General features: G+C 33.7%; 2 protein-coding genes across 6 annotated transcripts in view; one reads left to right on the top strand and one right to left on the bottom strand.

The window, feature by feature from the left end:
- Nucleotides 1–17728, top strand: part of LOC111892715 (cytochrome P450 CYP72A219) — a 38709-nt gene that overhangs the window by 6557 nt on the left and 14424 nt on the right. The gene's annotated exons all lie outside the window — the stretch shown is intronic.
- LOC111892713 (uncharacterized) lies at nt 10710–15757 on the bottom strand. 5 transcript variants are annotated; one of them, XM_052767074.1, is made up of 7 exons: nt 15073–15756; nt 14406–14968; nt 14149–14298; nt 13663–13760; nt 13103–13157; nt 12899–12985; nt 10710–12798 (listed from the first exon to the last, which is right to left on the bottom strand). In XM_052767074.1, the coding sequence occupies exon 7, from the start codon at nt 12517–12519 to the stop codon at nt 10723–10725; it is 1797 nt and encodes a 598-aa protein (XP_052623034.1). In that variant the 5' UTR covers nt 12520–12798; nt 12899–12985; nt 13103–13157; nt 13663–13760; nt 14149–14298; nt 14406–14968; nt 15073–15756; the 3' UTR covers nt 10710–10722. The 5 variants fall into 5 exon arrangements, with proteins under 5 accessions (XP_052623034.1, XP_042752807.2, XP_023744532.2 ...); XM_042896873.2 differs by lacking the exon at nt 13103–13157 and having other exon boundaries at nt 15073–15755; XM_023888764.3 differs by lacking the exon at nt 13103–13157 and having other exon boundaries at nt 14406–15757.

The following is a 17728-nucleotide window of genomic DNA, read 5'->3' as shown; positions in this document are numbered from 1 at the left end:
TTACCATCTTTCCTGTATCCTCTATAAGACTAGATGATAGGTTTTGTACATATTTTTATGAAGTTTTAAATATTTGATTTTACACCACAATCCATGTACAAGATTTCATTATCAACTACCTATAAGTCTTCATATCCAAATTTAATATAGAAAACTATAGTGAAAAATTGAAATTGTTCAATAAAAACCCAATAAACTTTTTCTCATAACACATCAAAAAGAACCATGCAAGTATATATATGGTAGGTGTCAAAGAAAGTTATGAAACCTATTAGAGGTCTAATATAATCAACACATTCGAAATACATAGATGTTCGGGATAAATTATAAAATCAAAAATAATATGAGCTGAAAATCAATCATAAGAAGCTAACAATGATAAAAAATATATGATTTTTTTAATCAAAATGAAGTCAATTTTGATGGTTTTATACCTAATATTACATACATGACAGCCACATATTTATTTTTCATATATATATATATATATATATATATATATATATATATATATATATATATATATATATATATATATATATATATATATATATATATATATATATATATATATATATATATTGCTTCCTATATAAAAGTAGTCAATATATTTAGAGTGAAAATTCATATATCATCAAAATATCATATTATCCGGCATAAAATATAAATATCATATTTACCTTCTTAACATTCAAAATATAGTATTTGCCTATATCTATTTCTATAAACATTTTTACTTATTTTATGATCAATTATACATCAAATTTACATTTGATAATCAATTCTTCTTTCGAGTATTACTTTTATTTTCCTAATTAGAATGCCTTTGTAATATCATTTTATTATTTGGTCGAGTTCCACACTTTGAATACACTGTTTGTTATCAGATTTTGCATTTCAACTCCTGCATATTTTCATTTTTCTATTTCATATATATACTAGTTAATTGATATGATTATATATATATATATATATATATATATATATATATATATATATATATATATATATATATATATATATATATATATATATATCCTAGGTTTATTAGTTCAGCATATTTGGCATCATAAATCATAGAGTGGTTTTAGTACCATGATTGATAGATTTTTGCAATTTATCAGTTGATTTTAGTACCAGGATTGACACATCATTGTTTTTTTCAAAGCCACGTCACCAAACATGTTGACAACTATGCAAATGTTAATTATTCAATGTACAACATAGAAAAATATAAAAAGGATTGAGAAAATTCGGAATATAACCAACAAAGATAGTTGGTTTAAAGAAAATAACCAAGAAAAAAAGTATTTCGGAAAATGAACAAAGGATCCGCAGAGCACCCTCTACGGATCTCTCTACAGCTCTGCGGATCCCTCTACAGCTCTGCGGAATGTGGGTTTTTTAATTTTTTAATTTTTTAATTTTTTTTTGTTTTTTTGTTTTTTTTTTGCGTTCATTTTCATTTATTAATATTAATTTTTAATTTTTTTTAAATATACTAATATCTTATGTGATTATTATGTAAAAAATTTGACAAAAAAAGGTTAAAAATAATGAAATGTCCAAAGGATCTGCAGAGCACCCTCTGCGGATCCATTAAAGGCTCTGTAGATCCTCTACAGCTCTGCGGAATCTTTGTTTATTAATTTTTTTAATTTTTTTTTCGTTTGTTTTGTTTTTTTGCGTTTATTTTCATTTATTAATATTTTTTTTTTTAAATACACTAATACCTTATGTGATTATGTAAAAAATTTGACAAAAAAAGGTTAAAAATAAGACTAAACTGCAAATTTGGTCCCTATGGTTAGCAAAAATATGTGGATGGAGTCCAAAAAGTTTTCAACTTGCACCACTGGTCCAAAATCAGAAACTTTGTGTGGTTTTAGTCCCTCAAAAAGTTGAAAGGACTATTTTGCCCTTTTAATTTCTTTTTCTAATTTTTTGTATTTTTTAACACCCTTTTAATTTAAAAATAAAAAAAAACAAGAATTGGCCCACACCACTCTCTCTTCACCGTATCCCTCGTTCTCCCTCTCCCTCACACACACACACATAGACACACACATAACTCCTTCTAGACTTCGTCTTCTCCAGATATCCCCAAAACGAAGAACAAAATCCAAAATCAAGCCCTAGAAAAAAAAACCTGAACTAAGAAAATCAAAGAACATCCTATTCGCACCCTTTACAGCAAATTTCTTTTTCCTGCATTTCCAACCTTTCCCTTGGATCATTGTAATCACCTCTTGAACTGGGTTTACAAACCTAGTGATTAAAACCCCCTGAATCCAAGAAAAAAAGATTTTAATGTAAACCCACAAAGAAGGGGCGATGAGTTCAGCAGATAGACATATTGACATACATATACACTTATTTTTGGTAAGAGGGAGACAAGGTATCACACCTTACCTCCATTTTTGTCTTCTTCACTTTAAGTGCAAGACGGGATCAATTATACCAATTCCTTACTAAGTTCTTGTCATCAGACTTCAAATTGAAAAAACCCATCAACCAAGCATACACCAACACTGTCAAACTATAGGAACGTTTCCTCCTATGAATAATGTTGGCTGTCACTCGAGGAAGATGGGTACCGTCGGGAAACATCTCCTCCATCATTGTTTTGTTACAGATTCTCTTTCATTTGTAATCACCCTTGATGTTTCGTTTTCTCCGTTCTAAATGTTCATGGAATTTGTATTTCTAGGTTAGATTCCCTCTCTTTAATCCTTCAAACACTCCATTGATGAAGTTCTAACATTATGTGTGTATGTGTGTTTGAGCTTATCTATTTCTGTTGTGTTTGAGCTTCTATGTTTTTGGTGTTTTTAAGCCTCTCTGTAACTAGTATAATTTGGTTAAAAAATCATGAGAAGGGTGTAAAATGGAGCAGTAAGGAAGAAGATGATGAGAGAGAGGGGATATCGGTACAGTGGGTGAGGGTGGGGTGGGCCAATTCTTGTTTTTTCTATTATTTTTTAAATTAAAAGGGTGTTAAAACAAATACAAAAAATTAGAAAAAAAAATTAAAAGGACAAAATAGTCCTTTCAACTTTTTGAGGGACTAAAACCACAAAAAGTTTCTTATTTTGGATAAGTGGTGCAAGTTGAAAACTTTTTGGACTCCATCCACATATTTTTGCTAACCACATTGACCAAATTTGCAGTTTAGTCTAAAAATAATGAACTCAGGATCTGCAGAGCACCCTCTGCATATCCATTAAAGACTCTGTGGATGCTCTACATCTCTGCGAAATCTTTGTTTTTTGATTTTAAAATTTTTTTTTTCGTTTTTTTTTTTTTTTTTTCTTTTTTTTTTTGCGTTCATTGTCGTTTATTAATATTAATTTTTTTAATACACTAATACTACGTTCATTGTCGTTTATTAATATTAATTTTTTTAATACACTAATACCTTATGTACATAATCCGTACTTATAATAATGTCCGATCAATCTATCCAATATTTTCATTTAAGGCCCTCACATAATAATAATAATAATAATAATAATAATAATAATAATAACTAGTGAAGAAGCCCGTGCGATGCACGGGTCGGATTTTTTTTTGGTGGGTCATGAAAATAGGACGCTATAATTGGTTGCTTCTGAAGGTACGATGCTTAAAAACAAAGTAAAGTACAAATAGATGTTGCAATCATTAGCAGTTTGTGTTAGGTTCGAACAAATGAAAATACAATGATATCATGGACGATACGTTGCTATTTTCGGTAACAATCTAATCTTTTCTCAAGATCACTAATCGACTCAAAATCCTCCATATGAGCCACCCCAACAATTCGCCTACAATTAAAGGGTAATTTACACATTTCACAAACAGTCAAACAATGCAAACATTACATTACATCATCATTTTGGCAGAAGCAAATCCAAGGGATTCATGGAACAAATCTTTGTTTCATAAGCTACCAAAACCCCAAATCATTACAAATTTCCAGAGGGTATGCCTCACCAGGTCCCTCTTTGTGTATGTCCTAAAAAGAAGTAAACTTTTTATAAAAAAAGATTCCAACTATCTACTATTGTATCCATTATCCATTTTTTATATGTCGGTATTCACAATATTTACCACTTTAAAACCAAAAATCTTTTAAAAGCATAATTACAAATCAAATGAAAACTACATACTTTTTAGTCATTCCCTTGATCCACATGTCCATCTTTTGCAAAATAAGCTAAAAATAGATTTCCAATAAAAGCAACAATGTCAGACTCCATTGGCCCATAGAATGCAAATTATGGGTTAATGACTTGACTTGACTCATGGGTAACCATGACCGAACCCATATGGAGATCAACATGTATTAATGGTGCTTGTGTTTTTTCACAGAACCTGCACAAATTCAATATCATAGTTCATACAACATATGTAAATGCCTAAATGGGAAACATAACACAACATCAAGAGAGTAAAAAAGTACTTAGACATAATCAAGATAAGGTAAAGTCCAATGGTTAAATTCTGAAATTTTGTAAGGGTCTAAAAACACCACGTGCTTTGTCAGCCTACATAACTCCATATTTCCACAAAATTCAGCCACTACATTAAAGCATTTAGTAAACACATGAGTTATGTTTATATATTTATGCATAATATAATGACAATTATAATGCTTCTTATAAATAGGAGTAATATTTCCACAAAATTCAGCCACTACATTAAAGCATTTAGTAAACACATGAGTTATGTTTATATATTTATGCACAATATAATGACAATTATAATGCTTCTTATAAATAGGAGTAAAGGGTCACCTGCACTTTTGTGTTGTGTAGTTGTGACTTGTGAGATGTAGAAAGGAGGTGTAAAAGAGGGTATTAGCCATAAATTCAGCCATGTGTTCATCTAATAATGGAATCTCAGAATCTCCTATATCTAAAATCTTTGCAGTCTTCTGCAACTACATTTATTTTCGTATTCACACCCATATATAATTCATATAAAGCGCCCAATAAGAGAAAGCCATATGAAAAGTGAAAAAAACAACATTTGTTTTTTTTGTTGTATATGAATGAAGTCTTAAGAAGGTAAGTTACACTTACCTGTTTGCTTGCCCCAAGTAAATGACGGTGATGAAAGGGTAGAGGCCTGAAATCAATAATAAATTATTTAATAATCTTATTATATATAATTATAAAAAAACAAAATAAAAAAATATCAGCTTACTTGAGGGCTTTCATGTCAATGTCTCCATCCCAAGTTGATGATGCATGCAGAATGAATCTGCTCTTTTCTACTTCCACCTGTTCTCTCACTCTAATCAATAATCAGTAAATAAATCCTCCCTAAACACAACAATTGGAAGTAAAGTAAATAGTTAATAATAAAAATAATAATGAACATGAGCTTCTTGGATACTTTTCATCTTCTTCTCTTTTTTTTTTTTAAAGAACCAAAGCTCAGCAAACTTTATTAATAAAAATAAAAGAATACATAAAAAAAAAAACAAAAATACAAACACACCCTAATGAGACCAACCAATCCATAACCAACTACCAAACCATTTCTTAATCCTCATAAAACTCCCAACTTTACCCCAAAAACCCTTACAAGTCCTAAAATTAGTCCAAAGACTTATTTGATGTGCGAAAAAAAGGTAACTTCAACCCCTTGCACCACCAAACCCACATCATACCAAAAAAGTTAATGCAAGGGGAAAGGCCCTTAAAAAAACCCACTGTCCAATAGACTAATCCTAGGACCCAACCCAACAACCAATACAAAACAGTTAAACTACCAAAAACACCAAATTTAACAAAATTATAACTACAAAACTCTCCATCCCTATGAATAAAGAGCAACCATAAAATCACACTCCAGCTGCTATTCCAATGCTTCCAGCAATCAGACATCCATCTTTTACTTCTCAGCAACACAATCCAAGACTTGCTCCTCCTCCCATAATCCATCATACTTTCCACACGAATCGACAACCCTTCACAGGTTTGCACAGTCAGCAACAGAAACCTGTACAACACACTAAACCAAAAGGGAATAATCCATCAAAAGAACCAGTCAAGATTCACAAACAGTTGCATACTGGACACGACATCAATCACATGTCCAGGAATCATTACTTGAATATTCTCAACAAAGATCATATCCAAATAATAATTCCCACAGGTACAAGTTACTAAATTCAGGAGCAACCTCCCAAACCAGTAACATAAACCGTCAATTCTAGTATTAACACAGGAAAACTCTTTTATGTTACTCCAAACATGCAACCATATCACCCAACACAACCAATTCCCATTCTTCCTAACTTTCACCCAATCAACTAGCCCCACCATGTTTCTAGACTTCATTATCCTTATTCCCATTATCAACATTATTATTTCTATCTATACCCCAACATCTCCACACTTTCTCCTTAATAACTTTTGATTCATACTTCAACCCCAATAACCTCGATTGAATTTATTTCTCAATACAACAAGTAACAGAGAATGGGGATCTAAAATTATTTCTAAAAAATCTCATATTTCTTTCATGCCAAATATGCGACACACAACCTGCCAAAACCAGTTTCTTTATAAAAACCCCAATAGATTTGCCTTTCACCTGCTCACAAAACTTATAAATAAACTCCTTCCAATTACCATAACTCACCCTGATGTCAACCTTATTAGAGAAATACTCCCAAATAAGCTTAGAGAAATCACACTTAAAAAATAAATGATCACGGGAATCATTAATCTTCAAACATAAAGGGCAAAACAGATTACCTTTAATTTCCCAGCTTAGCAGCCTATCCTGAGTCTTTAATTTACCCAAAATTGCCATCCAAAGGATAAACGCATTCCTTGGAATGTTATTACTAAACCAAATTGTGTGAAACCAAGGAACCTTTGGCCCAAAAAAATTGACATCCGACCACACCTGCTTGCAAGAAAATCTTTTACACTTTCCATTATTATCTCTCCAAATTATCTTATCTTCAGTTCCTTCATTATTAACAAACAAAGGCCAATCCATCAAACCAGGGTAATTTTCTAGCCAATCAGTCAGCCAACACAATTGGCCATTCACAAAAATATCCTTCACTTTTGACATATCATTGAAACCCGCCCTAATCCACTCACTCCTCGAGATTAACATACTCAAAATCCCAATCGGGTGCCACCAGTCATGCCATAAGGAAGTGTTCTCACCGGATCCAATACAAGAAACAATATGGGGACGAACAATGTTCCTAGCAATTAAAATCATTTTCCAAGTCCAACAGAAATTCTTTTTAACTTGAATATCCCAAAAACTCCTTTCTTTTAAGTAAAACTTATAGACCCACTTCACCTACAAAGACTTCTTATTATTAACAATATTCCACACATGTTTGGATAACAGCACATCATTCCATCTTCTAAGGTCTTTCAATCCTAAACCCCATTCTCTTTTGGACTACACACCATTTTCCACTTAACTTTGGCTTTACCCTTCACAAGATCACCACCACTCCACAAATAACCCCTACAAATCTTCTCAATCTCAGAAATAGTGGCAACAGGAAGCTTAAAAACCGATGCCCAATAAACATGCAAAGCTGATAAAACAAAACCAATAAGTTGAAGTCTTCCGACATAAGACAAACACTTGTGCTTCCAACTTAGGATGCACATTCTAACTTTATCAACCAAAACTTTACAATCCCTTCTAAACAATTTTTTAACTGTTAACGGCACACCCAGGTACTTGAACGGAAACTTCCCGACATCAAAAGGAAGTATACTATTAATAGTACACCTCACAGCAGGATCAACACAGCTGAAAAAAATCAGGATCTTATTCATACCGGCACTCAATCCAGAAAGATCCTTGAAACAATCCAACGAATTCTTAATCACTCTAGCAGAACCACTATCACCATGACAAAACATCAACAAGTCATCTGCAAAACATAAGTGAGTGATTTTCTGATATTTTCATCTACTATGGAATTTGAAATTAGGGCTATTTTCAATATTCTTTTTCAGCAAAAGATTAAATATTTCCATGATAAGAGTAAACAGATAGGGAGATAAGGGATCACCCTGTCTCAAGCCTCTCTTCCCTTCAAAAAACCCATTGTCCTCTCCATTAATATTCACAGTAAATAAAGTTGAAGTAACACACATCATTATCCACTGGACCATAACTGGATGGAATCCAAACCCAATCAAAGCTTGCTTAAGGAATTTCCAATCAATAGTGTCATAAGCTTTTTGGATATCTATTTTTAGGGCACACTTAGGAGGGCCATCCTTCCTATTGTATCTCGCCATCAAATCTTGAACAAGAAGAATGTTGTCCAAAATAGATCTCCCAGGAATGAAAGCCGATTGATTAAGATCAACTATCATCCCTAAGCAATTTCGAATCCGATTGACAATAACCTTGCTAATGCATTTGTACAAGGTATTACAACAAGCAATTGGTCTAAAATCAGTAACTTTCCGAGGGAACTCAACCTTAGGGACAAGTATAATTCTGGTAGCATTAACACACTTCGGAATCTTCCCAACCCATAACACCTCCCTGACAGCCCTGCAAACATCAGGACCCACCACTTTCCAAGAAGCTTTAAAGAACTTAGATGAAAACCCATCAGGACCCGGAGCTCGATTATCTTCAATTTCAAACATAGCTCTCATTATCTCATCATCCGACACAACTCTTATCATTTCAATGGCAAAACATGGATCAATTTTATTAACAAATAATTCATTATCCAAAATTCGATCCTCTATACTACAATTCGAACCAAGAAACGCTTTATAATGACCAACAAATCTTTCAGTCATATTTTTCCCACTTACCCATCTACCCTCTTCATCCATAATCACTGAAATTCGATTTTTATTTACATGGCTCTTGACAATTTTATGAAAAAAACTTGTATTTCTATCACCCTCTTTCAACCATTTAACTTTAGCCCTTTGCGATAGAAACTTCTCCTCATTCTCACAAGCCATATTATAGTCCATTAACAACTTGGCATGCTCACGCCTCAGAGACAAATTATGCGGATTATTATCAATATCAACTTGCAAATTATCTAATTTGTCTCTTAATAATTGCAACTTCTTTCCTGAAATATAAGAATTACAGAAAAGCCTTCGACAGGGTTTCTTTAAAAGCTTGAGCTTTTGCGTAACATTAAAGATGAATCCTCCAGCAACCTTTAATCTCCATACCTCGTCAACTATAGGAAGGAATTCATCATAATCAGCAATGAAATTAACAAATTTAAACGAATGAGACCGCTTAGGTATACAACAAGGAATAGATAAGATTATTGGGCTATGATCAGAAATCTTATACGGTTTGAATATAGCATGAGCCAACGAAAACTTCTCCAAAAACTTAAAATTGACCATGATACGATCAAGTTTCTTGAGTAACCCACATTCCACAGAAGGAGATTTTATCCAAGTAAATTGAAGCCCTGTACCTTTAATATCCTCCACCTCAATAGCATTGATACACTCAATAAAGTCATCAACCCCTTCCGGACTTCTGGAAGTACTTTCAGAATATTCCGAAGGCTTAAGAGCAACATTAAAATCACCAAGCATCACCCAGGACTTATTATCCACCACAATTTTATGTTTCACAAGAGTACTGCTCCACAGGAACCTCCTTTCCAAATAACTAGAAGCAGCATAAATGAATGAAACATAAAACTCTTCATTGGAATCCAAATGTCTCACCATACAGTGCAGGACCTGATTAGATTGACCAAGCACCATAAGGTCAAACTTATTAACATTCCATCCAACTATAATTCTAGTACCCCCAACACAAGAATTACAATTAGAAACCCAATCCCATCTCTTGAATATTTTGTCACAAATTTTCTTCAGCTTCCAAACAGACACATGTGATTCCAAAATACCACACATATCCAAATTATTATTTTTAATAACCTCAAGCACCTCCTTCTGCTTAACCACTTTATTTAGACCTCTTATATTCCAGGCTCCAAAATTCATCATTGGATAATTTTCATGATTTTGACAACATCCCCCAAATCTGCCTTTGATCCAGCCCCTTTATCAATTTTCTCATCTTTATTGGCATTCCTTTGGTCCAAGTTTGCATTCATCTTCAATTCTGATCCCTTTATATCCTTCCCAATATCAGGAGGATTTCCATCACCAGCATTAATATCAATCACATCAGAAACCCCCTGATTAATGTTCATAACATCTTCTTCCATACTTTCCACAATATCATCCACCATTGATCCTAAGACCTCAAATCTATTGACATTTTTAACTTTATTAACCCCTTCAGATGTTAATTCAACAGTAATCTTTTCCTTATCCTGAACCTCACCACCATCATGTTTTCCTTTTGCAGTAGAAGCTTCAAACGCTTGGTTCTTATCCCAATTCCAATGGCTTACACTAGTATTCCCCCATTTCCCATTCCGCCCTTTCCCTACTCCCCCCTTATTACCTCCATTTCCTTTATTACTAGATCTTTTATAATTATTCCCATAATTGCCCTAGTAGTTTTGCTGCTGTCTAGCCCCAATATTCCCAGCACCTCCAAAAGACTTAGATGAAGAAGCACCAATGTTACCTTTTTTTTTGACAACTTCAAAAAAATCCTTCACTATCCATCACTCCTTTACCTTTAGATCTTTGAGTATTCCCAGAATCATTTCCCTCTTTAATCTTATTTTCTTCATTAATCACTGCCATACATACCTTATCAGTATGCCCAAACACAGTGATTACATCTTGAAGGATACCAAGCATACTCAACCAAAAACTCCTGATTAACAGCACAATTCTTCACAAAATCCCATGTAGTAACTCCAATCTTCCTTTTCCACTCCTTATCAGCAGACATGTCAACCAATATTCTAGCATAGGCATTCCTACCTTTATGCTGAAGACACATCTCCTCAGTAAAAGAATCAAAAACCAAAGGAATTCCCAATTTACTAGCTATAATGCAAAGATTTTCCCCACTCCACACCTCCAAAGGAAGGTCATATATTTTAGCCCATACTGGTACTTTATCATGTCTAGCTTTAGAAAGGGATAGACCAGGTCTCCACCTTTGTAAGAATAAAGGAATATTGTTGAATATTAGCCAAGGGCTTCCATCTAACATTGCTTGCATTCCCTGTTCACTGGAAAATTTAAAGAAGATGAACCCATTACTGTTCATAAACATATCCTCAAGCCCTATATTCTTCCATAACCTTTTAACTTCTTTTTGAATAGCAGGAAAAGCAACTTTCTTATTAATCAAATACCCATACAAGGTATTAGCATAAGGTAAACTTGCTACTTTCAGATTTTCAATAGGAATAACAGCTGGTCCTTCCTCTCTCCCATCACCAGAAGGAATATACTTCACTTCTAACTTCCCTTTATGCATAGTGCCCCTCAAAGCTCCAGCATAAGACATTTCAATTTTCCCTTTCCTATTATTATCATCTTCAGGTTTCCCCCTTCCTTTCCCAGCAGGCCCTAGTAAAGAGGGATCCCTATTAATACTATTAATAACAGTTCCCACAGAATTCAATCCCTTCACCTGTGGACCACTAACATCTCTATCAGCCATCTCATTTTCAGATTCACTAATAACCTCCTTCATATTTATCAAATTCTCATTCTCATCCCAGTAAACACTAGGTTCAAGTGTGTTATCTCCATTATTATTCACCTCAGCTTCATTAGTCTTCAAATTTTTATCCATCTCCATTTGCTTCTTAAGATCATTAAGAAAAGTAAATCCCACCTTCGGATCGAATTCCTCAAAAACATTGCTACAATTAGTATTATCCTTCTGAGTTTTATCCTCCTTGCCCTTAAAAGTAGTATCAGCAGTACACTCAACATTACTCGCAGGGCCTGATCCAGTAACCTCACTAACCACAATCGAAGGATTAACAATCTTCATTTGATTAGTAATTGCATTCATTTCAGAATTAGGGCCTAACAAATCTCCCCCAATTAAAGGATTCTCCCAATTTTTAGTCAATAGAGCTGTGTTACCTGAAGGTATCTGAATCTTCATCTGAATCACAGGACAGATAGATTGCTTTCCCCCAGCTAAATTCTTATTACCTTCAGCCTTCATATCCTCCTTATTTTGATACTCCTTATTGGCTATTAGTTGACTACTCAAGTCAGATTCCCATATCCCTTCACTCCCTGATTCCCACTCCGTTTCATCTTCAGTCTCAAATTCCTCAATATACCCTTCCGCATCCATTGGAGATGCACGATCCATAGCTTTCCTTGCCCGATTCTTAACTCTGAAAGCTTTACCCTCCATCTTCCATCCAGCCTTCCCAATCCCAGTAGCAACAACTCCCGTCACAGTTGGTTTACGTCGAGCTCTGTAAAGAGCTGCATAAGTCTTCTCAATAACACCAGGAGGTACCATTTCATTCACATCGACATCCGATCTACTATACCGGACCACAACACTTTTGTCCGGAGGTTTCACCTTCACATCTTTCAATCGATCCGGTTTGGATGATGCTCCCATTGAGACTACGGAAATAGATGAGAAGATACTCCAGCAATGAGATTAACAGCTCACCGATGAAGAAACACCGACGAAATCACTCCGAGAACACTGCGTCAGTTAGAGAGAGCGAGTAGAGAGAGAAAGTGCAAACGGTTTCAGCTTTTGCATATATTTGATATATTTTTCATCTTCTTCTATAATTGGAATTCTGCTGCAACTTTTTCACTCGTCATTGCCTCTAGTTGTGTTTGCTTGTAGTATTGTCATATCACTCGTCATTGCTTCTAATTGTGTTTGCTTATTATGTTGTCATATCAAAAGATGAATTAGAAAACTAAAAATTCAGAAAATTTTAATCTTTTATGAAATAAAAACATCATTGGGTCAAGGAATTTACCTAAACATAATGGTTCATGGTGTGTATTCCGATGATCACACAAGCAAAGATTTATTTCCTTGTTATCTACTGCTCCCATTTACCCCCCTGAAAAAAAACCAAACATAAATAAGCTAAAGAAAGAACCAAATAATAGAATCTAACATTTGTAAATTAAAAAAGAACCAAATAACAAAATTGAATCTGAAACACATATCATATTACTTGTTTGTGATCAAAACACATAGCAATGGAGCACCGGAATCAAGTGGCAAATTGTCTGCCCAATGCAACACAAAGTGCTCATCAGCAACCATGTGATCAGAGTAGCCACCGTATGTGAGTGTGCCATCAGATGAATCAGTGCAGAAAAATTCCATTCAATGTGGTATTGAATTTGAAAAAATTGGTTTTATCGATATAAAAAGCGTGCAGGGACAATATGGTCTAAAAAAATGCAAAAAATTATGTTTTTAATATCGTCCTAAAACTATAAAAAATGAGTTTTATTAATAAAAAAAACAATGTTTAGGGCAATATTGTACTAAAACTGTAAGAATTGAATGTTATTAATATAAACATCACGTCCTTTATATGTTTGTCAACTACATTAAAACTTTGAAAAAGAGAATGCTAGTAAGCTTTTAACACCAAATTAAACACAATATTAAGCTCTAGCGTATAAACGAATTCAAACATGTCAATGAAACCCTTCACAAAACACTAAAAATATAAAAGTGAAGCATCCCTCGTGTTCTTCAGAAAAAAAAGTTTAAAACAGATACCTTTTTGGGTTGTTTGATTGCATCGATCGTAATTTTGTGTCATCTGAGCAATAGGTCATTCAGTCATTCTCTCTCACCCCCTTCAAATTCTTTCAAACCTGCACATCACAAATATGTTTGTCATTTTAAAAAGGCATAAAAGCTAATTTTTATAAAATACATTGCTTTAAATTATATAACTACAAAATTGTAAAATGGTCAAAAGCTATTAAATTATATAACATGTAATCAGATTTCTCAAAAGTACATATAAAATCAATGAACTCAAGCAGAAATTAGTCTGTCTTACTGCAACTGTTATTGGAAATCACTATTAAAAAAAAATAAAAGAAATTTGTTACAAACTTCCTGCCTGCAAATCTAGAACAATTAAGAAAAACTGTTTATTAATCAAAAATCAAGAATGAAGATAACTTGTTCTTCTTTTTGTTTATTCATGGTGAAACAGAGTAAGGGTAAATTGGGAAATGAGAATCATAATCATACCCACAAAGGAATCATTGTTGGGAAGTTGAAGGGGCATATACCAGCACAAACACCAATAGCCTCTCTGATCCATTAAAGGCCAGCCAAATCCTTGTTCTGGTTCAGGTTTTCAATGTTGGTTGTACCAGGCATGGGACCCACATCACCATCCTGGTGCCAACAGTCAAATATTATAGGAAAATATGGAGAAGTTTAATATCAATACTTTAATAAGAAATATTAAAAGATAGGAGAGTTGATAATAAAAGTATGAATACCTTTTTCAAAATTTGTAGGTGTTGAATATTGATAATAAAGTTGACATTTTTATAATTCGTGCAACATAGAGCCATAGTGATCATTTTAGTTGTTGCAGCTACTCCTGTCCTAATTCTAATCCATCTGGTCTCCTTTTTTACATAATGCTTTCCATTTAGGCTTTACTCATTTAAGAGCTGAGTTTTATCAACAAAAATTAGTGAAATAAAATATAACATTAAAATTGGATTATTGGTATCAAAATCACGGATCCATGGAGATAGAACTAACATGATCCATTCAAAATTCATTAAGTCAAACAAAATTCAGGTCAAATTAAATTAAATGAGATATAAAAGAAGACTTGATCATAAACTAAGATTGTTTAAGCTCTCTTCTGCCCTGTTCTGCAGCTACTTCAAGTAGAAATCAAGTTCTTTTATGTCCTAAGACATCATAAAACCAAACATTAAAACCACTTACAAAAGGTAAAATAGTCAACTATCGTTCAAAATTTATATCCATCAAGACGACCGACAGTCCGTCGCTGGAATATAACATCTTTGGAAATCAAGAAATCCAGCTGAAAAGGTAAAAGCGAGAAGGCACATGTGGTTATGTTCATATGTTTGTGAAAGCTTACGAACAGAACCATATGTACCTTCGAATATGAAATCAGTAAATCACCTTAAAGTCGTTTCTCTGTTGAGGATATTTTATCTGAAACGACGTGGATAAACCCTAAAAGATCACAATTAGACATATGAATCAGCGCCTTCGTACGTTTGTATTGCTGTCGATGCGGTGTGAGGGCAAAGAAAGAGTGGTGGTGCACTGGTCCTTCGATGGCGGTCGAGGAGAAGCATAAGTGAGAACAGTAGGGTCTGATCGTTTCCCTGAAATCACCGTTCTCTACAAACGTAGGGGAATTCGAGTATGAGAGGGAATTCGAGTATGAGAGGAGTTTAGAGGCAGAGGGGTTTGGTATGTGAGATAGAAGTGTCGGTCGATTTTCTACAGTAGGGAGAGGGAAGAATAGAAACGATGGAACTTGGAAGTCCTTCCGATTAGGTTAGATACAGAAAAAAATGGGCATATAATAGCGGGTTGGCCCAAAACAATTGGTTATGTAGCCAGGCGGTGGAGCACATCGACGGATGATTTACAGAATTAAAACGAAAAGGGTAAGAATCGCATTGAAGGGATGCAGAAGGAAAATGAAACGGTGGAAGCTCTACGAAACAATGGCGGTGGGAAGAGGTACAATTGAGGGTGAGTAAGAAAGGAGACGAAGAAGAGAAAGAAAAAAAAATAGAAAAGAAGCCAAGTATCTGTTGTGTCAGAAGCTTGGCGGTGGTGGAATACACAGTTTCGAAGAAAGAAATGGATATACGGTGGACCTACAAAACGGAAAAAAAAAATACCCCTAAAAAAAGCCGACACAGCTGCAATCCCATCAATCCCATCCATAATCAGAGGACCAAAACTGTTAAATCCTTAACAGTTTGGATTGATATATAATAATAATATATTACACCTTTTAAAAGAGCTTATCATCGAATATGTTATTTTCATACGAATGTGTGTTGAATCAAATAGTCATGTATTTGTCTAATTTTTATTTACATTTTTTTTATTTTTTTTTTATTTTATTATATTTTTTTAAATTTACACCTTCATCTTTTTAACAAAAGATGTTTCGAATATTATTTTAATACTTAAGATGACCATTTTTTTTATTAATTATACCAAGAATATTATTTTGCAAATTAATTGTTAAAAAGAGATGTCACCAACGAAATCGGTAATGGAATGATGTATGTTATTGCGTCTTATCATGACTTATCATGACTGATAGAGAAATGACTCTCATAAAAAAATAAGGCATGTTAAGTTAAGTGTAGCAAGGAAGTTAATAAACTTAATCACACTCTCAACAATTTTAAGAAAACTCATATTGATTTAAACCGAGACCCGCCAACTTAAGATCAACCAACTCAAGCGCCACCAACTCAATATCCTTTTAAACGTAGCATTTCTACTTATACACCTGATTATATGGGGTCTAATTTGTATGATCTAAACCATGAATCGGATAGGCACAACACGTACTCGTTCCAAGAACCTTTAATGTTCAACACAACCTTTAATCAGTAACAATTGATTCATAACACATACTTCAACCAAGAGCAAATAATCTATAATCATATCCACTTATGAATGAAATTCCAATTGAATTTCATCCATATGTCACACCCATACAAAATGCGAGGGGAGATGGAAATTATGGATTTTGTATAATAGCTGTGTGTCTTGGTTACATTAAAGATAATTGGCATCAAATTTGTTTAAATATACATAATGAGTTGTTAGCGTACTCGGTTAGGTACACACATATTTTTTTTATTACGATTTAAACACCATAAATCACCCACTGAATTTCAATAGATCACGTTTCGCGCCAAAATATCATTGGTTGATTATGCCACTCACTGGTTTTCTCATTGTTAACAAATATGGTGTAATAGTTCAATTTTTAAGCAAAGATAGTCCGTCAACATGTTTTCCATTAGGGCTTGATCCCCAAGACATCTCAACTCATAGAGTTGTTGCTATTGCTCTTATTGGAGGTGATCATTATGTGAATGTTGATTTACAAATAACATATCCAATACCAACTATCTTGCCACTTTTGGTGTTACTACAGATCATCAAGGTCTGCTGGACAGGAATATTTATGTTGCTCAAGAGCATTCCTACATTTCTTTGTTTACAACACACAATAATTGTAATAATTTTTACAGTTATAGTATCTGATAACTAATAAAATCAAGTTTATGTTTTATTATTTATAGTTATTGAGATCTCTATAAATAAAACAATTTTTTGTATTAATATATGAATGTGTTCTCTGTGTTATATTGATAAGTTGTAACAACGTAAATTTTCAAACCAAAATTTTCATTTTTAAAACACATTAAAATCATTTTACATTTTTCAAAAACCACAAGTGTCTCAAATGTCAATAAATCCACAAGTAAAAATCACTATCTCAGAATCATAAAAATAATCTCGCTCTAGTGTGTACTATCAAGCCGGTGCCTTCCCGCGATCCTGAGAAGTACCTGAAACACATATCACACAACACGGTAAACATAAATCTTAATGAGTTCCCCAAAATACCACATACACAAATAATTAGCCTCTCATAACTATAACTCGGTGTAGACCCTCTGGTCATGTGTCTCTGTGAGGACCCTCCGGTCTCACAGCTTGGGTTGGACCCTCCAGCCCTGTATTTTGGTGAGGACCCTCCAGTCTCACAGCTCAGGTTGGACCCTCC

This window comes from Lactuca sativa, chromosome 8, assembly GCF_002870075.4.
Source record: "Lactuca sativa cultivar Salinas chromosome 8, Lsat_Salinas_v11, whole genome shotgun sequence".
In the NCBI taxonomy this organism is placed as follows: Eukaryota; Viridiplantae; Streptophyta; class Magnoliopsida; order Asterales; family Asteraceae; genus Lactuca; species Lactuca sativa.
This window is presented reverse-complemented; position numbering and strand designations above follow the sequence as displayed.

What these genes read in the sequence shown, in the direction of transcription:
- LOC111892713 (XM_023888764.3), bottom strand. Translation starts at nt 12,519, where the DNA reads ATGGGAGCATCATCCAAACCGGATCGATTGAAAGATGTGAAGGTGAAA.